The following is a 23,447-nucleotide window of genomic DNA, read 5'->3' as shown; positions in this document are numbered from 1 at the left end:
ACTACCGGATGTCTCGTTTTCAGTGGCTAGGAATCCAATGGGATTTGTCTTCCCACAATCTGTCAATTCCAGTGGCCAAACGGAAAGAAATAGCAAAGTCTGTCAGACATTTTCTCAAATGCAAGCAAACATCAAGGAGAAACCAGGAAAGAATCCTAGGTTCCCTTCAGTTTGCTTCAGTGACAGATATCCTCCTGAAAGCAAGGCTAAAAGATATAAATCGAGTTTGGCGATCGAGAGCAAACGCCAAATCTCGAGACAAGTTGTCAGTAATTCCACAGATCCTTCGCAATCAACTCCGTCCATGGTCAAAAGTAAAGAACTTGGCAAGCGGGTACCCCTTCAATATCCCCTTCCAGTGTTAACCATTCACACGGATGCCTCCCTGTCCGGGTGGGGGGGATATTCTCAGTTCAAACAGGTTCAGGGGACTTGGTCAGTTCAATTCCGCCAGCTCCACATAAACGTTCTGGAAGCAATGGCAGTATTTCTTACCCTGAAGAGACTGCTTCCCCCGAAAAAGTCTCATCTAAGACTAGTTTTGGACAGTGCAGTGGTAGTTCATTGCATCAACAGAGGAGGGTCCAAATCCAAGCATGTGAACCATGTCATGATAGCCATCTTTGCCCTAGCAAACAAACACAAATGGCATCTGTCCGCCACTCACCTGGCGGGGGTAAGAAATGTGATAGCAGACGCTTTGTCCCGGTCAGTCCCTCTGGAATCAGAATGGTCCCTAGACGACGGGTCATTCCGGTGGATATCCGGAGAGTCCCAGATGTCCAATGAGTATCTCTTCGCCTCACAAGCGAACCACAAGCTCCCTTGCTATGTGGCCCCAACCTGGACCCTCTGGCTTATGCCACGGACAGCCCTGTCGTTAGATTGGGATCAGTGGAGAAAAATTTATGCTTTTCCTCCAGTGAATCTCCTCTTGAAAGTCTTGAGCAAGCTGAGGACTTTCAAGGGAATAGTAGCCCTGATTGCTCCAAGACTGGCCCAAGAGCAACTGGTATCCTCTGCTTCTGGAATTGGGTCTCCGACCTCAACGGATTCCCAATCCCAAGCTGTTCACACTCAGTACAAATGAGGACTGTGTTCGCTTCCTCAGGAATTCTTCAGACCCTAACTTTATGGACTTCATGAAGTTTGCGGCTAATAAAGATGCTAACATTGATCCACAAAACATCCTCTTCCTAGAATCAGATAAGAGAGAGTCAACTATTAGACAATATGACTCAGCTGTTAAAAAATTAGCATCCTTCCTGAAAGAATCAAACACTACAACCATGACAGTTAATTTAGCTATATCCTTTTTCAGATCCTTGTTTGAAAAAGGTTTAGCAGCTAGCACTATTACTACTCATAAATCGGCTTTGAAGAAGATCTTTCAGTTAGGTTTCCAGATAGATCTGACTGAATCTTATTTTTTTACGTCTATCCCTAAAGCCTGTGCTAGACTTAGACCTTCTCAAAGGCCTACTGCAGTCTCATGATTCTTAAATGATGTCCTCAAACTAGCATCAGATACTGACAACTCGTCTTGTTCATTCATAATGCTTCTTAGAAAGACATTATTCTTATTAAGCCTAGCTTCAGGAGCTAGAATTTCAGAACTGTCGGCTCTATCCAGAGATGCGGGTCATGTGGAATTCCTCCCCTCAGGAGAAGTTCTGCTTGCTCCGGATCGTAGTTTTTTGGCTAAAAATGAGGATCCTCTTGCAAGGTGGGCCCTTGGAAAGTCATCCCACTTCCGCAAGACCCTTCTCTCTGCCCAGTATCAACTTTAAGAGCCTTTCTATCTCGTACATCCTCAAGATCCTCAGGTTCTCTCTTCATGAGAGAAAAAGGTGGTACTTTATCAGTAAAAGGTATTAGACAACAAATCCTTTAATTCATTAAACAAGCCAATCCTGATTCATTTCCAAAAGCACATGACATCAGGGGAGTAGCCACCTCAATTAATTACTTTCAACATATGAACTTGAGGATCTTAAAAAGTATACTGGATGGAAATCTCCGACAGTCTTTAAACGTCATTATCTAAAGTCCTTGGAATCTTTAAAAATTTTCTGCAGTAGCAGCGGGAAACATTGTTTCCCCTGATACTGTATAGTAGTCGTAGTAGTATAGATCCAGGTCTCCTCTCTACCTACCTCATCCAACATGCCTCACCCTATCGCCATGCTACTCGGATATTCTAGCCTTAGCCACTGAGATCATATTAGTGGATTGTCCCTTATTTTTTTGCTAGGGACATCCACACCATGTACTGATAATGTACTTCAGTGTACCTACCCTTATTTTTATGCTAGGGTAGTAGGACACAATGTGTTGTATATTTTGTAAATAAGTTATCTAAGTAAATCTATTTTGTTAAAATTACACTGCATTATTGTACTTTACTATGTTTACTGTAATTTTAAGTACTTTACATTACTAACTTTCTTTTATGTCATTGTTTAAAATAAGTTAGCCTTAAGTACTTAGTTTATATGCTGTAATAACTGATTTACTTATATTATATCCCTCATTTTACAACTGATTTTCATTTGTCCTTTTTCCCATCTTGTCTGTTTCTCTGGTACTCTTTCATAGGCCGACACGAGCTGAGCCCAGAAAAGGGATTTTGACGTAGGAAAAATCTATTTCTGGGTGATTGGCTCGTGTCGCCCTATGAAACCCACCCTGTATTGATTGCCCCCCCCCTGCAGGACAAGATGTTCTTAGATTAAGGATGACCGCTAGGGGCGCTGCTGTCCGTGGCGTCCTCTAGTAGTAGTAGTAGCGGCCGCATCGCCCGTTGGTATCAGCTCTCTCTTGTGGGGATTCTGATTGGAAGGTCTAATTGGTGAATGTCTCGTGGTAGTGTTCCCACTCGCCCCTATTCTCATACCGACACTTCTTTTTAAGAGTGAGCGAGTCAGTTTTACTGACATTTTCTTAATTTTGTTTTTCTCTGGTAATTTTAGATTAATTTTACCTAGAAAGAATGATATTAAGGATCCTTTCATAGGGCGACACGAGCCAATCACCCAGAAATAGATTTTTCCTACGTCAAAATCCCTTTATTATTTCAGGAAAATACTATTGTGATTTTAATGAATAACTTCATTTGAACAATACTGTTGGGCTTTCACTAATAAAAATCAAAACTACACTACCCATGACTTCTGCATAGTTATCTAAAACAAAAATACAACACAAACTTACAGAACTATTATCCACACTTAGGAGAGGTGTAACTATATTACTTTGTCTTCTATCAACTCTATCCTCACATGACGGCTGGTAACTTGGCAAACTGCTGGTTTCAGTAAACAAATAAGCAGGCTCACTAACAGCAGAAAACTGTGAAGAACTTGACTGAGATGATCCAAATGGTTCTACTGGATGTATATTATCTGAAGCGGAAGGAAACTGAAAAAAGGCAGGTAATGACAGAGGAGGAGAGGATTTCTCAGATTCATAAAATGGTGAAGACGTAAGATACTGGTTGGAATGAACATTATGCAAAGCACCGAAATTGGAATTTATATTGCTTGAAGCACAAGAAGCCAAAAGAGACTCAGGCAAAGAATGGCGTCTGCAGCATAAAAGAGAAGATGAGCCGAGGTGCTGGGGACGGAAGTTACTTTTTCCACTTGAAGCAGCAAATACGGGACACGTGACATTACACATACATTTAGCAACATGAGACACAGAATGACAAAGGTTATTGGTAGGGTCCTGTGAAAAAATGTGGGTCTGATAACCTACTATTGATGGTGCAGTTACTGGGTTATTTGATAAATAATTCTCTGAGGCAGCTTGACGACCATCAGCACTGTGAACAGGACACAATGGAATATAGCTGTCCAATGATAAACTATGCTCTGCATTTGAAGTATGGCAAGAATTTGAGCTTCTCCCTGAACTTGGAAGTTGACATTCCTTATTTTTCCAAGAATGACTTCCATGTTGCTTGCAGGAATGTGAGGAATAACCACAGGCAGAGTTTCTTTTTTGAAGAACAGGCTGTTGATCAATGCTACATGGCTGAGAACCCAAGGGGCCATGACTAGGTTGCAGAGGGAAGGTATTACCAACAGGTACATGACGTACTGTTTCCATACTGCCTGCACTTTCATGACTCCACCACCACGTATGAGCCTAAAAAGAAATGAGATAAGAATTAGTAAGACAAATGCTGTCCTTAAGAAAATCATATTAAAACATAACTAACTAAAATGAATTATGTAGTTATTTTATTTCACAATACATTATATATTACACTATTAATTAACATGCATTACAAAGAACAAATTGATTTGCAAAACCACCAGATAACTTTTCTTCATGACTCCATAGATTTTTAATAACTAATTAAATTTTTGAGAGAGAGAAAGAGAGATATGTCTAATGCAGTTTCATGTCCTTAAATGCATAACTGAATTAATTGTGGGAAGTTTATTCATAAATTACAGAGCAATGTAGTTTCTCCATAATAGTACAAGAGCATTACGCCCTAAGACCCATGAACATGGAAAAAAATGCATAAAGCTGAATGTTTTACTGAAGTCACCTGAAACCATACTTAGTTCAGTGGAGTAAAGTTTACTCAAGTTAACAGTGAGCTTGCTGATTAATCCTTGATGGCCGCCAGTTATAGAAATAACACGTATTAAAGTCTTAACTAATGACTGTAAACAGTTGTGTTATATTATTTTTTATATGGCTGGGACAGATCAATTTCTCATGTTATTTCCAAGATGTGTAAATGATTCGGCTATATTTAGCACTTTAAATAAAAATTAGTAGCCTTCTCAAATTGAGCATTGTGTGCTCTTACATTTCTATGCAGCTCAAATAACCCTATTTTTCATACTGTATTTGCTTGTCAAACAGCTTATGACTTTTATATTTTGAATTATTATTAGTCAGAATCTTTTTCTTTTATGCAGGATCTGACTACTGGAAGACAAGATGCCTGGGAAGTGTTTTCTGCAACCAGCCAATTGACTCTGGTCATGGTACGATGGATCAAAAGGAATTGGATAAGGTCGTATCAATCAGCAGTGAACTGAAGAATGGATTGGACCACCTGCTAGCAAACAGAGCACTTCCACTTCCTATACAAAGAGATGCAGTAAAATTATCTCTTACTCAATAATATTAAGAAAAGGAAAAGAGAAGTATAAAGTTCAAGTGAAAGATCAGAGTACAAGGGCACCTAGTCACAGGTCTCAGACTGGTGAATTTCACATAAAGAAAGACTGTGTGTGTTTTAGAAAGTGTGTTGATTATGCTATTACAATAAAACAACCTCTAGAGAAGCAAGATAAAACACATGAATCAGCAACTAAGGACTTTATCCTCTCCATACAAGAGAAATGCATAGAACGTTCTGATACATGGGGCAATGATGTACATGTGCGTATTCAGAACATTAGAGATATTGTTGCTGCCGAGATGAAATACAACCATGCATGTCTAGCCTTTATATGGGCCAGGAGTCCTTGCAAAATTCCAGGAAAAGACATAAAGGTCATCCTAAATGGTTGGTCAATCAGCTTTGTGAGTTCTTGGATGAATATATGATCACCAGTTCACTCTGACAGAATTAGAGGGACTGCTGAAAGACTTTCTGGAGATGGTGAGTGTACACAGCAAAGCAGCAGAACTCAAAATGGCAAGAAAGGCACAATGAGCATATGATCATCACATGTCAGCATGGTAAAGATACACTTTTTACATTTCTGAATGAGGGCAATAGGATACTGAGAGAACATCATAAAGGTACAGGACTAACACCTGAGGAAATTATTGACGTGGCAGGGGTTCTTATGGAGGATGAAATAAGAACAGTCATAAATGATAAATACCATTATCCTAAATTTTTGGAGATGACCAATTACAACAAGATGGAAGAAACCATTTCTAGAATCTTATTTAGGCTACTTAGTCATCTTTTCAAGAACAGAATGCAGGATTGCCATATCACACAGTGTGACATCAGCTGCATGCCCCAGGTCATTCACCTCCCCAAAACTCTTTGGAATATCAGTGTACTGTATTGCTAAACTAGAGTCATGTAAATAAGTAAATTTACTCAGCAGTCTAAAATTTGCTGATGACTACCGAGAAGTATTGTCTCTATGATGCAATGCTACCATGGTAATAATTTCTTCAGGTGTTAGTCCTGTACGTTTATGATGTTCCTATTGCCCTCATTCAGGAATGTATAAATTGTATCTTTACAATACTGACCTAATGATCATATGCTCATTGTACCTTTCTTGCGGTTTTGACTTCAGCTGCTTTGCTGTGTACACTTCTCCATCTCCAGAAAAGTCTTTCAGAAGTCCCTCCAAGTCTGTCAGAGTGAACTGGTGATTATATACATATTCATCTAAGAACCACAAAGCTGAAGAAAATCTAAATTCTTCTCTTGATTGACCAACCGTTTAAGACCTTTAGGTGTTTTCCTGGGATTTTGCAAAGACTCCTGGCCCGTATGAAAGCTAATCTGACATGCATGCTGGTATTTCACTTCAACAGCAACAGTATTTCCAATATTTTGAATACGCACATGTACACCATTGTCTGTGTATCAGAAAGTTCTATGCATTTCTCTTGTACAGAGAGGATAAAGTCCTTAGTTGCTGGCTCATGTATTTTATCATGCTAATAATTTTTATTTAAAGTGCTAAATATGGCCGAATCATTTACACATCTTAAAAAAATCATGAGAAATTATCTGTCCCAGCCATATAGATGTCATTAGTTCAGAAAGTGTTTTTTATTCCCGGCGGCCATCTTGGATTATCAACGAGCTCACCGTTAACTTGAGTAAACTTTACTCCATTGAACTAAATATGGTTTTAGGTGACTTCAGTAAAAAATTCAGCTTTTTGCATTTTTTTTCATGTTGTAAGCTAATGCTCCTGTACTATAAATCTAAGGTCCCTATATTACAGAAATATAAAGCATACACTCAAGTTAGTTAGTTATCGTGGTATCTGAACAGCTAACTGAATGGAAAGAGAAATGGTATGGGTTAGCAAAACAGTACGATCAAATCCCAAAATACACCATTAAGAGAACACATAAAGAGCTAAAATTACTTCCATGAAAATCAAGGCTCTGAAAAGATCCTCCAGATTTATGTAAAAGCACAAGCATGGCAGCTTGTATGATACTTGCTCTGCACTATGTTTCCTAAAAAATCATGCATCAGTTATTCTACAACTAAGTCTTTGTCAGTGAGCATACACCATAAAATATCATAAAAATGGAAGGATATTTTTATACCAAAGGTTTAACTTTAAACAAAATTGAGTCTAATAACTCCTAGTATAGTATGTATGTATATGTAAGACATACATAATACTAATTATATATGTACTGTACTATATTTGTAATTCTAAAAACATCATAATAACGTTTGTCTCTGAGTGAGAATTTATACTAATAATGAGACTGAAAATTATAACAACCATAAAAAATTCAGTGAAGGGTATCACTTTGATTCAGTGCAATGTATAAAAGCTTAATAGGTTTGATGCTACAGAATATGGCTTTTTAGTCTGAAAGGCAAGTAAATATCATGAGAAAATAGCTACACAATTGTCAGTTTTGCCCAACTTGATATTTTTGAGATGTAATGTACCCAAAATGACAAATTTTCAATTAATTTGTATTTTCCATAGCTAACAAACCTGAGATCTTAACAATAGGCTAACTTTTGTAGCTGGTAATCGGTTAAGGGGGCCGGCCGGCTAATGCCCTTTTTTAAGGACAGGACTTTGATATTCATACCACTTAATAAGGTGACTTGGGACATCTCCAAACCGCATATGATTTTCGCCTCTGACCTTCGGTTTTGTGACGCCAGGGCGATTTATCCCGAAAATAACCATTTTTCAAATTCTATCTCCTCCCTTGATATTTAATATTAAGACCTGGGATTACTACCATATATAGACCTGATGTAGACCTCCAATCGAATGGAGAGTTTTTTTTTCTAAAAGTCATTTTTTTGCTAGATATGAATTTTTCAATATGGTCAAAAAATAAACCCTATAAATCAGGAGAAAAAAATTTATAAAAAAAAATACGAAACAAAAATTGGAAAAAAGGGCTCTATTTGATTGTTCTATAATGTCTTTCTGAGTTATATACCAAATTCCAATGTTATAGCTTTAAAACTAAGTGAGAAGATAGATTTTGAAGGTCAATAAGTATAGTTTTGAGATACGGGCGTTCAAAGTTTTCCTTCGTATTTCCATAAAGACAATATTAATAAATAATGATTATTATGAATGTATATTTGTTTTTTGTGTATTAATAAACCAAAACTATTTTATTTATCATAATTTAATCATAAATGATGATCCCTTTGCTCATATATCGCAGCCTGGGACACTGCTTGAGGCAAGATGGGGCACTCCTTCCTACGCAATTCTCTCTCTCCCCTTCACTAACTCGGCTTATTACAGCGAATTTTCTTCTTCTGTGTGTTAGCGAGATGTTTTCCTTGAATTTTCCTCCTTGGCATGATGAAATTCTTGCCCGAAACAAAGATAAACGTAATCGCAAGAGAATGTCAAGAGGTGAAACTCGAAGGCGTACACTTTTTTTACAAAGACAATTTAATAAATCATGATTATTATGAATTTCATATTCCATTTTGGGTATTAAAAAACCAAAACTTTGTTATTTATCATAAATGAAGATCTCTTTGCTCAAAGATCGTAGCCTTAGGCACAGTGTGACGTGTGCTGTCAAGCAAGACGGGGCCGTTACTAAGCAACACTCCCCTCTCTCTTCACTAACTACGCATATATTATGATATTCTGCAATAATACTTGAGCGATTTTTCTTCGTCTGTATGTTAGCGAGATGTTTCCCTTGTCTTTTCCTCATTGGCATGATGAAATTCTTGCCAAAACATAAATAAACATACATGAAAGCAGGCGAATGTCAGACGTGAAATGGAACGTGTAGCCTACTTGACGTCCGTTATCGCACTAAATCAGGACTGGACTTGGTAGCTTGAGCCTGAAGTCACCTTCTCGACTCGGGGAATGTCTACAGATACCATTTCTCCAAATTTCTTTATTTGACAATAATTTATCAAAAATTTACGATAAATAGAAGAAAATTTGTTTCATTTTCTTGTACGGATCAATGTTTTAGGCTTATTGAATTACGTTAACTAATTACCCTGTAACTACGAAAGTAAGAGGAATTTTGACGAAATATTTCTTATACGTATTCTCAATTGCCATATGAAGCTCCATGAATTTTTTCATGACTTTGCATTTTTGGCCCTATACCTCCATATATAGAGGTTCCGGCCCGCCCCCTTAACAAAGATTGTAAAGCAAGGGATCTGAGATCTGGCAACTTCTAAGCGTACGAGGAGATAGCTGGTTAGAGATCACGCACCGGACCTCGTGATGCTCCAGTCTTTTCCTTAACTGCCCTGGGGATTTGGGATACAGCTAAATTTCTCAGGGTAAGTGGAATTAGTGCTGTATGTATACAGTATTTACAATTTTTCTAATTATAGCGTATTTTACACTTAGTTATTTTTATGATTACAAACTGTTTCCTAAACCCATCCTCAACATAACAATTGGCCATACTTCCTTTACAAAAGTATTATACCTTTATTCATCATATACATAAGATAAAAGTAATTGCTCTGTAGTATACATATCCTTAATATTACAGTAACGAATCAAGTTTATTTCTATTTGGTTACAAGTTTTTACCTGATTTACAAAAGGCATACTTGATGCAGTAAACCGAGATACGCATGCAGAAAATAACAGCACAGTAATTACGGTAGTATACAATAAGAACTGGCATCATATGGTAAAGCTAATCTAAAGATTAAAGCACATTTGCTTTACTTTTTTTGTAAACATATATTTGTTGCTAAGCATATACAGTGGTACCTCGAGATACGAAAGGCTCAACTTACGAAAAACTCGAGATACGAAAGCAAATACGAAAAATTTTACGGCTCTACATACGAAAATTGCTCAAGATACGAAAGGTTGTTGCTGTAAAGTCCGAGATTCGCCCAGACCACCGATAACAATTTTGAAACTCGAGTGCCGCAAACTGAGTAGACTCGCCACCATCCTCCCGCTCTCCCATTGGTTCCTGATGCTAGTCACCACCATGAGATCCTTCTCTCCTATTGGTCAGCATCCCTCCCATCATGCATCTACGTACTAGTACGTAGCAGCGTTCTTCTTCAGCCATTGCTTCTCACCAGTGTTACCGTACGCACGCGTAATTCGTTCGTTCACATATACGATTTTGTTTGTTAACGTAAATTTGTGTTAGTGATTTCGTTGTGCTACTTCATCCTGTTGTGTGAGAACCTAATTAGTATACGTACTACATAACTTAATTACGTACAGTATAGTCATGGGTCCCAAGAAAGTTGCTGAAGTTCACAGAAAGAAGAGAATGCTTTCTATGCAGACAAAAATGGAGATAATAAAAAAGTATGAAGCTGGCTTGCGGTTGAGTGTGATCGCTAAGGAATACGGCCGAAATCCGTCGACGATAGGCACCATCCTTAAGCAGAAGGAAGCCATCAAAGCAGCTACACCTTCCAAGGGCATGACTATTTTGTCCAACAAGAGGAGCCATGCGCATGATGAAATGGAAAGGCTGCTTCTTCTATGGATTGAGGACAAAGAAATCGATGGCGATACGATAACCGAGATGGCAATCTGCCAGAAGGCCAGCGCTATTTTCGGCAATTTGATTGCCCAAGCCGAAGACGAAGGAGGAGAGGGGACATCGACGGCAACCCCAGAGTTCAAGGTTTCTCATGGGTAGTTCAAAAAATTCTGTAAACGGACTGGCATACATTCAGTGGTGAAGAAATTGAAACTTTGTAAAATACGTAAAGTATAAAAAAGTTTTAAAAATTTAAAAATCAAAAAAGACAAAAAAAATTTAATTTTAAGTTTTTTGTAAAGTTAAGTGTTACAGTTTTGTTGATGTGTTTTGTAAAGTTTAGTTTGTTTTTCTGACATTTTTTTATGTGTTTCGTAAAGTTAAGTGTATGTATCTGCCGTTTGTCCTCCTCCTCTGTCGCCACTTTCGGAGATAGCCTCACTCGAAAGGTAAGCTTCCACATTTTACTACATACGTACGTATGTATTACTACATACGTACGTATGTACGTACAGTATTTCTTGTATACCATGTACACTAGTACACTTTATTTACAGGTAATTAGCAGTACGTATTAAGTTAGGCATTGTATGGTCTAAATTGTTGTAGTATTTCATTGTTTATAGGTCAATTTAGCTTTATTATGAAATTTACTGGGGTGTTTTTGGAGGGCTTGGAACGGATTAGCCATTTTACATGTAAAATGCGGTTCAAGATACGAAAAACTCATGATACGAAGGGCACCTCGGAACGGATTAATTTCGTATCTCGAGGTACCACTGTATTTGTTTCATCAAAGCCTTCAGAAGTGGCCACATAAAATTTTGTTTCCAGCGTTTTCTCTCTTTAGCCTGTTTTTTTTATATGGAGTCCTACACATCATACTTTGGACAGATTATCATTGTTCACAAAGGACACTTGCGGGGTAGGCATTGCCAAAAATATTTAGCCCATTGTGGCTAATGTAAAAAGGGCATTTTTGTAGTTTGTGTGCAAATTCTCACAAATAACAAAGTGTTTTACACGTTTTTTGCAAATTACCACTAATAATATTAACTATTTGATACATTTTGGTGCAGATCAGTAAACTGTTGACTGTCTGGTCTATGTTTTATCAATTTTCTGAAAAAAAAAAAGTTTAAGAAAATCTTATAAAATGTCTACAACCCTTGATGCCCTGAATCCCAGTCTTGATATATTAGTCTTAATGGATGTTACCCAGTCTGATACTGGGGGCATATGTAATTGTTGATGAAATAGTGCAAGCTAATTTGGTAGCTGTATCTACCCTTTTGTTTCTGTCAATTCCCATATGCTGGAATCCAACATATTTTTATTAATTGTAGTCCTAACTGAGTAAGTTGATGGATTTTTATTTGGATTCCTTGTACAAGATGATTTGGAGACTTGTATTTGTTTATAGCATCAGTAGCACTTCATGAGTCTGATAATTATGATGGAAATTGCTCTCTCCTCAGATATTAAGTCTAGTGTTATTTGTATAGCTGAGTTCTGCAGTGTATACTGATGATATTGGGAGAAGACTTATTTTGATTAATTTATCTTTTGAGAATACTGAGACTCCTACTCCAGTGTTGTTTTTAGATCCATCTGTGTAAATCATAAGTTGATCTCCTTTTCTTCTGATGTGTCCTAACGCATGTTGGCGATACATCTCTGTGTTTGCCATATTTCTTTTTAGATATGATAGAGCAGTACATATTTTCATTCGTTTCAAAGTCCAGGGTGGTGGGAGTTCTATTGTTGGATGGAAAATTTTTGTAATATTATGTGAAATAATTAAATATTTGGTTCTTTCTGGGAATGAGCTAGCACTATATGAAGTAGCTAAAGAGGCATACAGGTGCTGAGAGGGTCATGGTCATCAAAGTGGGGCAACAACAGATCAGATTCTTGGCTGAAAGAGTCCTGCACATCAACAAAAGGTGCAGGTGTGCTTGCCTGCATTTCCAAGCTGAACAACCAAGTGGATAGCGATGGGCTTGGGTGCACAGGAGTTTGGGATCTGAAGCAGCTGTTGAGGGTATTTTGACAATACAAATGAGGATTCTGCTTTGCACTGACATTCCACTTAAAGTCAATCATGGTCTCTTCTCCCTTTAGCATACAGTTCCAGGCATGGTTGAGGGTCTACGGTGACGTTCTTCCAAGCATCTGTGAAGTTGTAGATGACAGACTTCAGCAAATACCTTCAAAGATTCTTCAGTGTCTGTTTCCCCCACTGTATCCAAGCCTTGCTTCTCAGGCCCCTTGTCCTCCAACACTAAAATCACCTCCTCCAGGAACTTCTTCCAGTACTATAGAAGTTTTGTTGCAACAATATCTTGGTCCATTACCAAATGAGTGCACTCATATCAAGTGGCAAATAAATGACCCTAATATGACCTTCATCAATAACCTACTGGGTTGCATGAAGATATGCAGGAGCATTGTCCAAAAGAAACAAAGTCTTCACCTGATGTCTACAATGCCAAGGTTCTGTGTCTGATAACAAACAACCTCCTTACAAAAGTGATTATGGAACAAATCTGTAATGATCTTGGAGGTGAACCAAGCCTTTGCCAAATGACATGGGGAGCCTATCCATCAACCAACACAAGGCACAGGGTTGCTTTGCATCTCCAACTACTAATGGTTTGCAATGATGGCTACCAGTAACATTTGCACATAACAAAGCAGACATGCATTGGTTGGAAAGCTTTTGGGTGGGTAAATTTTTTCCTTCTCATCTGCCAAGGTAAGGAGCAACAAATAGACCAGTTTTGTCAGCGATATAGATTTGCCCTAAAAAAACCTTTCTCACCAAGTCTTGCAACATTTGGCAAATTCCTCTACAGTGGACCCCTGGTATTCGTGGGGGATGCATCCCAGACAACCCCACAAATAGCTAAATTCCGCAAATACTTAGAACCCCTCTAAAAATGCTTATGACTGTCTATTTTGATAGTTCAAAAACAAGAAAAACCCTCTAAAAATGCTTACAACTGCATATCATAATAGTTTTATCACAAAAATTGAATTCAGTCACGAAAATTATATGAAAATACAGTAATCTGTGAATATTTTCAGTGAATAATACCGCGAATAGGTGAATTTCCCACAAATAATGGGTAGATATTGTCCAAAGAGAAATCTGCAAATAGGAGAGTCTGCGAATCTCGAGAATGCAAATGTGGCGGGTCAACCGTGTTCCCTCCACTGATCTATCCAAAGCTATGCAATTGAGTCCGGATATCCCACCAAAAAATAGCCAAGGTTCAAATGCCTTAAAGTCCACAACCTCATGCAAGCCTGCAAATTTTGTAGCTGCAGCCTTCATGTCAGCACCGCATACATCCACTCCAGCAGCCCTTGCTGATGAAACCAGATCAAGGTTGACTGACTGTTCAGTATCCTTAAGATAGCCTTTTGCCATGACCTTGCAGACCTGACTCCTGGGTGCTTTCTTCCCAAAGTCTGTTGTTTACTTCTTCACCTTGTCCTAGGAAATCTTAATATCATGCACGACAATGTCTAGTTTCTTCTGCAGGATCAATGCCTTCCTTGCCCTATTTGGATGAGGTGGGCCTGTACACAGCACACAACACAACACGCCGAAATAGCAGGACCTGCAATGCTCCAGGCACTGTAACAAAGGCTACATGCTCGGGGTACAGCATCGCACATTACAAACACTCACGAACAATTCAAACTAGCAACTGATCACCCTTACATAGAGGGAAAATGCCCTTTGTTATAGTGTGTGTTGATACCTTCCGATGTAGCCAATTATAGAAAGATATATATGTAGCCAATTATAAAAACATATATATTTATGATACTACAGTACGGTCCCAAAATATGCGTGATCGGATTGTGCGATTCCCCTTTTATGCAGCCGCTAGTTCTCAAAAATAGATTTTCTGTATCTGCAAAGCTGTTCAGTCTGCGAGTCATGCGCCACAAACGTGTCAAATCTATTGTCTTTTCTAGTACTTTAGGTCGGGAGGGGGTTCACTGGTATCTGAGATAGGGGTGGGGGAATGTGAGAGATAGATTTCCTGCTCAGCCATTAGCTAAGATGGAAGGCTCTGCTTCACGCATTTGTGATGCCATAGCGCACTGTGTATGAATGATTGGCATCGTCATCATCGCCATACATATTATTCACATCTGCGAAGTGCTGAAGGCTTCTGCTTAGCCATTAGCTATGATGGAAGGCTCCACTTCACGTATTTGTGACTTCATAGCGCAGTGTGTATGAATGATCGGTATCATCATCAGCATCACATATTATTCAGATCTGCAAAGTGTATTCTGATCATCTGCATCATGTATGCATCTGCCTAGAAGTTGAAGAGGAAGGTCTATTTTCTCAAAACTAAAAAGCTTGTCCTTAAGTTAAAGACAAAGGACAGAGCAACTTCCATTTTGGCAGCAGTCGACTTGAAATCCATCATTGCTGAACATGACATAAAAATGACATAAAAAAAATTTTTTTTTGCCTAGGTTAACTTGTTTTGACTAACTTTTGGTATTTGATTTTATTTTTTTCTATAGTTGAAATAAATTTTGATGAAAATGATTAGTAAAAGTGATTAACAGAGTGCAATGATAGCTATAAGAAATAATAGTAGATAGGATACCATAAAAACAGAGAGAGAGAGAATAATCAAAGTACAGTAAAAATAGAGAGAGGAGAGAGAGCGAGAGAGAGAGACGAGAGATGAGAGAGAGAGAGAGAGAGAGAGAGAGAGAGAGAGAGAGAGAGAGAATTGAGCTTTGGTGTGTGAGCCAGAATTTGATCAACAAAACCTTAGTCACAGAAAATTGAACCATAGCAATTAAAATCTTAAGACCGTCATAAAATCTTTGACCTGTGACCTCGCACCAAACTTACTCAGCTTCTTCTAGCAGGAATGCAGCTCTGCCTCCCGGAGGAGGTATTAACATGTTAAATTATTGACTCAGCCTGAAAAAGGAGGAATTAACATGTTAACCCCACCTAAAAGGGGATGGGGAAAAGATAAGGAAACACCACTCCAAGAATCAAGAATACAGTTGGGCGGAGAACAAAATCTACTCCGCCTAAGGAGGTGGTGCCAAATTCAAACCGAGGGTGGCTCAACTGAGATTGACAGAAGAAGCCAGAGAGAACTGGCAGCTGTCGTTGAGTACAGAAGCAGACATATTGCCAAGAGTCCAACAATAGATTTATAAGTTTTGTAGTTGTACTTGTAACTCTAATTCTTTGCACAGTAAAGAAAGAAACTCTGCCGTTCGTCTCATTCAAACTTCTCCTGAGAGACTAAGACCACAAAGATTACTAATCCAGAACTAACATTAATAAGAAGCATAAAGTTAAACATGAAAACCAGACTTCAGAACGCATTATCAAGAAGAAGCAGGTAAGCGATCATATAAATCGAACACTACCTTACAAAAAAAAAATGCACTACATAAAATTGGTGCACTACTTAACAAGAGAAGCAGATGTGCTTGAGAGAGAGAGATAATCATTCGATCTAAACTTTTCAAGAAACTATCATTTTATGGTGAATTTTGAATTTTTATAATTTCTTTTTAAGAAATTGTAATTTCATTTCAAATCTTGAATTTTCATCAGTTCTTTTTTATTGTAGAATAAATTTAGATGAAAACGATTACATAGTGAACGTGATGGAGAAAGAAACCGAGATGGGTGCTCATAACCAAGTTTGTTAGGCCTAATGGGAATGAAAACATGCATGATCCGCCAGTCCCCGAAACCTAAAATGGTTAACAAAGCCTTCCTTCAGCAGCAAAACTCTTCACAGAGGATGAGATAGAGGAGTTTGAAGGTTTTTTGCCAGAGGATAGGTAGAGGAAATTCCATCCAAAAGGTTTTTTAAAGGAAATGACTGTATCGTATAGTACACTTGCACCGATGGAGGCAGTGTTTACGTGTGGGAGTTTTCACCATCCAGGGTGTAATTTTAAACTTTTTCAAGGTATTAAAACCTTTTTTATATTTTATTTATCCATAAGAACAATTTCATAGAAGAAAAAATTACAGTATAGTACACAGAAAGTACTGAAGATAAGTAGTATATAAAAAAAGTTTGACTGGGTAAGTTGCCGTTTGCCTTGGCCCTAATGGAATTTTCCCATTAGGTATGTGTATCGAAATCTGCTATTTTCCAGTTCTGCGAGGCCGTGGATCGACCAAATTCTCACATAATTGGGGACCGTACTGTATGTCTATTAGCTGATGTTTTTAAGAATGTACACATTACCAGATTGCAAATTGCACATAATCACTATGTTAATATTTTATAACACGAAAACATGACAATAATACATGCAATATACATAAGTTGATACAGTAAGTAAAGCAACAGTTTTATTAAAATTATCATTAGTATCAATACAACTATTATTTGAATATTGCAAATGGATATCTGTCAGTGTAACAACCTAACCAGGAGCCAATAATTCTCTCTCATACACATTTTATATCTCATTCATGTATGGTGTCACCCCTTAATAATAGGTTAAAAATTAGGTTTTGGAAAGTCACATGGTACAAGATTATATACAAATAAACATGAATTTTTATACTTAGTGGACTATGAATGGTTTTAAATTTTATCAATCTTAATACCTTATATAACCCTATTCATAATAAAATACCTTCAACTGTGTGGTATGCATCCATGTGACCATAGCAAATGTTCCCTTCCCCCCCCTTAGAAAAAATCCCTCCATCAACATGCTTAGCCAATTTCCTATTGTCTCATGAAATTGTTGATGCTCCTCATTCTACCAAGTCTATCTCAATCTAATAGAGCAGTGAAGACAAAAAGGCACAGAGTTTATGATGAATGGGTTTATATAAAAACTTGCTTTATTGTAAAAAAAAAAACAGTTTATGGAAAACACTTAAAGTAGTCTCAATCACAATTTAGAAGGGAGGAGGAAGTAGATATATGTCAAAGAAGAAATATGTCAGAAGGAAAGATGACATGGAGTTTTCAAATCTGATAGGAGCTGGCAGATTCAAGTGGAGTTTTTCCATGCTTATAGATCTGCACCAGAAGTCCAGGTTGGAGAGTCTTTCAAGAACTCCTTGACTATATGTGTGCCAGGTTTCATATTGTCATAAATAATAAACGGAAGTCATGAAAGTCTATATGACTAGTTTGACCAGTCCTTCATACCACTTATACTTCTAGAATGGGAAAGTCAGGCTTACTTTGAATTGCATCCAAAACAGCAAGTTTGTCCATAGTTGATAGAGAAATTCTTAAAATATACTCCTCTTGCAGTGATTGAGCTTGATTTAATTTATTTAGTTTTACATTCTTTTAAGACAAAAATTCATACTCCAGATCCTGGCTTACTGTGGAACAATATGTATTAAAGTATGTTTAAAGTGGTGTAAGTTCACTGCGTGGAATAACAGTTTAGGTTGCTTTTTTGATAAATTCACCATAAATCAAAATATATAACACTCATGACTACAACAAGCACACAAAAGTGCCAAATCAAAATTCAAACTTAGGGCATATTTATTAAAAAAATATCTTTCGACACCAACACCTATACTCATCATCGAATCAGGTTGAAAATGGATGATGATTGTCATTTTCATCAGAATCTCAAAGGGCTGAAACAGGATGGATAAATAAATGAACACAGATGTAAACAATAAATATACAAATGAAGGCATGAGAAACCAGCCACAAAGATTGTGCACTATTTTTTTTCTAAGGATAAATTAGGCTAAGTAAATAAGATTGATGCCATCATACAGTGGCTTTGATGAAATTAAGTGGAGATTAAAACTGGAGAAACCAGGTGATATGGTCTGAACTGACAAGGGTAAACAATCAACTATCTAACTGATTTATATAGACGTACCTACTGCCCTGCAAAAGTTGGGTAATATGCAACAGAATGCCAAGTGCCAAATTGTTTCAGTGACATCTGAAACCTGTGGACAACCCCTTTACGTATATGTAGTTAGTTTTAAAGATGTACAGCATTACTGTTGAGAACTTCTTTTAGACAGTACTATACTGGGATCAACATAAAATACATAACTGGTTGTCTGGTCTAGAAAGATACACCACCACACATCTAAAAATCATGCAAGAAACTACAGCTTTGAAAGCTAATATGTAGTATGTTTATTGGCAGACATATCTATAAAAGAAAAAGATTTTTTAATGCATTTCATCTGTAAGGTTTATCTCTACGTAAGTGGAATAGTAGTTTGTATATTTCTTAGTTCTCTATTTCTCTGCACCCTACTTGGTTGAAAACAAATCTACAACTCTAACTACAGGTATACAGTAAAACCAGATTGTCAACACTAAACAAGCTAGAGGAATACCAAAAGACATCAAAGCACTAGCAATTTTACTAAACTAAGGAAAGGGGGAGAGACCTGTAAGATATCTATGATACATTATAAAAGCAGAAAATAAATGGCACAAAGTTCCTACCAGGCATTTCAAAATTCATAATTTTTACATGAATTTTCAAGGCTACTTACTGGGGATTCAAAATCAGGTACTTATTATGGCACATTCTGAAAAATGATTGGCACAACTCAATTACAGAACATCACACTATATGATGGAAGTCTAGCTTACAGTGATGTTGCTCAGAAATTATATCTGATACTTCAATTCTTGTTCTATCATTGTAAGAAATAAACAAAATATCCATTATGGACAATGCAAGCTGTAGAATTTCATGTTTCTGTTTTAATGCAATGGTAAATAAAGAAAGTAGCCTAATGCCCTTATCTCGACCAGACCTGGCATAGAACAAGAAAAGAGGAAGAAAATTACTCTCAAAATATTAAAAGCAGATTTGTTTTAGAAATTTCTGTAACAGGATAGCAGGAAATGAGATAACTGTAAAAATGTGAGAAACACTGTTTAAACAGTTCAGCCCACAAATGAGGAATGCATTAATTACCATTTACCTTACAGTGCAATTTCAACAAGGCAGAATGTGCTACAGATAAATTAAAGGATGAAAGTTTTATAGTCATTCTAAATACAAGACCTTCTTGTATCACCATTCTCACAATCTCCTCAATTTCCATGTCTAACTGTTCAATTATTGTTCTAAAAAATTTGATGATCAAAAATACATAAAAAAAAATAATGGGATTAAATCAGGTTTTCTTAATAGAAATCTAAGAAAGAGAATGAACCAAATTTGACATGTTGATCTTTGATATCTTTTATTATTATTATTATTATTATTATTATTATTATTATTATTATTATTATTATTTGTATTGTTGTTGTTGTTAAATAGTTTAACCAGACCACCAGGTTAATATTCTTAACTCTCAAGGCCTGAAAGGTTTGCTCTTGATAAATACATACACATATTAGATCTTACTGTCTTCAATTACGGTAACTTTGTAAAAAATTGATGATTGCATAAACTGATAATTTTGAAGATTCTGACAAAATTTTGTTAAATAATTTGTTACCAGTACTTGACATAGATTGATTGAAAATTAGACAGTCACTACAGATGTTTGATTTTAAGCACTGTTCTGTATTCTTTGACATCTAAAACATGCCATGAGGGGTTTAAAGTCTAACAAAAACACAAAATAGAGATAAAAATACTTAATACAGCATACTAATAGTACTGTCAGGATGACACCTTACCAAGCACAAAGAAAAACACTATATAATTTTAATATGGGACAGGTAAGTTTCAAAGCTAATACTTATCCCAAGTAGGTCAAATAATGTCTATCATGGAAAAGTAATTCACTTGACATTATATTTTCAATGTACTTGGGTATATAAATACATATTCAATTGGCTAGTCTTAGGCAACAATTCCATAAAAGTTCTTCAAACTTAATTCTAATCATTGTTCAATAACCACTACTCTTGTCAATCATACCATGAACCCATACAGAACTAAATAAGATTTGCAACACATAAACCACTTTCTCAGGCACTATAACTGCGCAGAGTGAAGTAACTTATAGATCTACAAAACCAATACAGCTTACCGGACTTGGAATGTTTACATTTGGTAGTTGACTAGATGAAACATTTCGATTTTCTCCATCCACTAAATCCCCCTCCATAAACCCTGAAGAATCGGACTGAGCGCTACCAGACCGATGCAAAGGCCCAGTATTTCCAGACCTGGATGTATCATCCTGCAATAAACCATATTAAGAAAGTTTAAATAGGATTTTTATCACCATGAACATTTTGGTAGTATATCATTAACTCTAAACCAACTCAAAATAACTTTTTATATACAGTATTGGTAACTTGAAACCAACTGAAAATATTTTTGTATGTTGTCAACTTGAACCTAACTGAATTAATAGCAAGGCTCCATAAAATTAAACAACTATATAAAAAATAAAAATTAATTTTGCAGACTATTCCAAGTTGGCAAAATAAGCAAGAAACAAACAAGCATTACTCTTAGCAAGAGTGTCATCAAAAGAGAGAAGACATCACATGACAACAATGATTAACCCAATTTGCTACCTAATGGACAGTCTGTGTATTATTATCTTATAATTATTTAGTAGTTTAACCCTCAGGAGGCGGGGTAATACGAAAATAAATATGCAGCACCCAAGGCTGGCAAAACTTTGAGGTCAGCTAATTTAAGAAAAAAGCACATCAATGGAAAGAGGAAGATATGCAAATGCACATGGTGAAAGAAAATAATTCTAAAAAACTTTTCCTACCTTCCACAAGAAGTCAAAAATGACTATATTTACAACCCCTAGTGGCGCCTCTTTTACAAAACAATCGTAAATTTTATGAAGTTACACATGATTTTTCTAATAAATAAATTTATTATATTTTGTTAAATTACAATACAGCTCACACAATATCAAAACAGATAAGAAATAAAATTAACAAATTATGAGCGTATTTGTTGTAAAACATTTATGTAAATTTACCAAGAAGGAAGATGCAGTAACTTTTTTGGATTTATACATGTTTTGTCTAATATTCTTTGCACTTTTCTTTGCAAAATTAGATTTACAACTGACGTACTATCATAAAAGATAAGAATAAAGCCAACAGCAACCCATTGGTATACGCATTTATGAGCAAATTTACAAAAAGACATCATGTAAGATAGAAAGAAAGGCAGTATACATCCTCCATTGAAGTCAAGATCAAAACTAACCCCTGAGCCGCCAAGTCTTAGGCAGTCTAAAAGTTGCCATTAGTGAATTTATGGGCTATAGAAGTAATGGCATCTCTTTCTCGCCTGATTCCCCAATATCAATGCCACGTAATATTGTTACTATGAGTCACTCCACCGTCCACCCAAAACCTGTTATTGCTACTCATTAAGGGTTAACCGCACATTTGAGTCAAAATACATAACAACCACACCACTGAGTCAAAATATGTAACAACCACACCACTAAGTCACAATACATAACACTCATAAGGCTGACCTAAAGATTTGTTTGTAATATTGTAATTTGAGCTAATTTACAGTTCTTTAAAAACTTGACATTTGGATAAATTGAAAATGATGATTGTGAGAAAGTCTCCTTAACTGATCTGTTTTTAGAATCTGACATCTGCAGTTTTACAGAGGTTGGGATACTTTCATAAGATATGTATGTACACCTGTAATGTTGACTTTCATTCTCTGCTTATATGGGCAGGGTCATTTTGGGTCAAGTGAAAGTGGCAAATTTGAAAGTGCAGCAAAATTATTTCAGTATAATTTTTGTTTGAATAATACCGTAATTACCATCCATTTCAGGCAGCGAGCCATCTTTTTTCTCAAATATCTTTCAAATTAATTACTTGATTGAAATGGTACTATGTAATTTGGGACCTCCCACTAATTTTTGGTAAATGGTGAATCCCCATCCCATCCCTCCCCACCTCTCTCCCTTCCCCCTCCCATTCTCATCCCTACCTCGATCCACTTTCATGGCCTCCCCATCTCCACCCCCTCCCCTTCCTGTCTATTGTATTACAATGGAACCCCCGTATTCACGTTCTCCAGATTCGCAGACTCACACATTCACGGATTTCTCTCGGGAACATTTCCCCGCATTATTCGCGGTAGAAAATTTGCCTATATGTGGTATTTTTCAAAGAGAAATATCCAGAAATTCCTTTGTTTTTTTTATTTTTATCAATTTCATAATAAAATGTACTATTTGTGATAAAACTATTAAAAACCAAGTATAAAAATTTTGTGTGGGTTTTTCTTGAGTTTTAACTGACAAAATGGGCTGTTTTCAGCATTTTTATAGGGGTGCCAACTATTCGTTGATTCTAACTATTCGCGGGGGGTCTGGTACGCATTCCCTGCGATTACGGGGGACCTCTGTATATTAAGTAATATTGGATGTTATAAATATTGGTTTCTGTAGATTTTATGCTTATTTAATTATTGTTATTGTATTTTCTTAACCTATATACAGACAGTCCCTGGTTATTGATGGCCAGTTTTATGGTACTTATCTAGTGACGAAAATCAGTGATTTTTGGCACCGATATGCGCCGATTTCTGGCTATTGGCGCCAATAATCTTGTACTGGCACTAATGCATACCTAACAGAGGTGCCAATTTCTGGTTATCGGCACAAATAAGTGCTGAAAATTGCCAGTTTTTGGTTTATGGTGAGTTTTGCTTATCATCACATGTTGGAATGGAACCCCTGCCAATAACCGGGGACTACTTGTAATGTATCTTCACCCTATTCACCCAGTAGAAGTACC

General features: G+C 36.7%; 1 protein-coding gene across 3 annotated transcripts in view; it reads right to left on the bottom strand.

The window, feature by feature from the left end:
* Positions 1-23,447, bottom strand: part of LOC135224975 (uncharacterized) — a 334,014-nt gene that overhangs the window by 45,360 nt on the left and 265,207 nt on the right. For 2 of the 3 annotated variants that reach the window (XM_064264281.1, XM_064264289.1), the window contains 2 exons: positions 20,729-20,881; positions 3,214-4,152 (listed from right to left, as the gene is read on the bottom strand). In XM_064264281.1, the coding sequence (XP_064120351.1) occupies positions 3,214-4,152; positions 20,729-20,881 (1,092 nt within the window). The remainder of the gene's footprint in view (positions 1-3,213; positions 4,153-20,728; positions 20,882-23,447) is intronic. The other variant, XM_064264285.1, reaches the window with a different exon arrangement.

The sequence above is a fragment of the Macrobrachium nipponense genome, chromosome 20, assembly GCF_015104395.2.
Source record: "Macrobrachium nipponense isolate FS-2020 chromosome 20, ASM1510439v2, whole genome shotgun sequence".
Taxonomy (NCBI): Eukaryota; Metazoa; Arthropoda; class Malacostraca; order Decapoda; family Palaemonidae; genus Macrobrachium; species Macrobrachium nipponense.
This window is presented reverse-complemented; position numbering and strand designations above follow the sequence as displayed.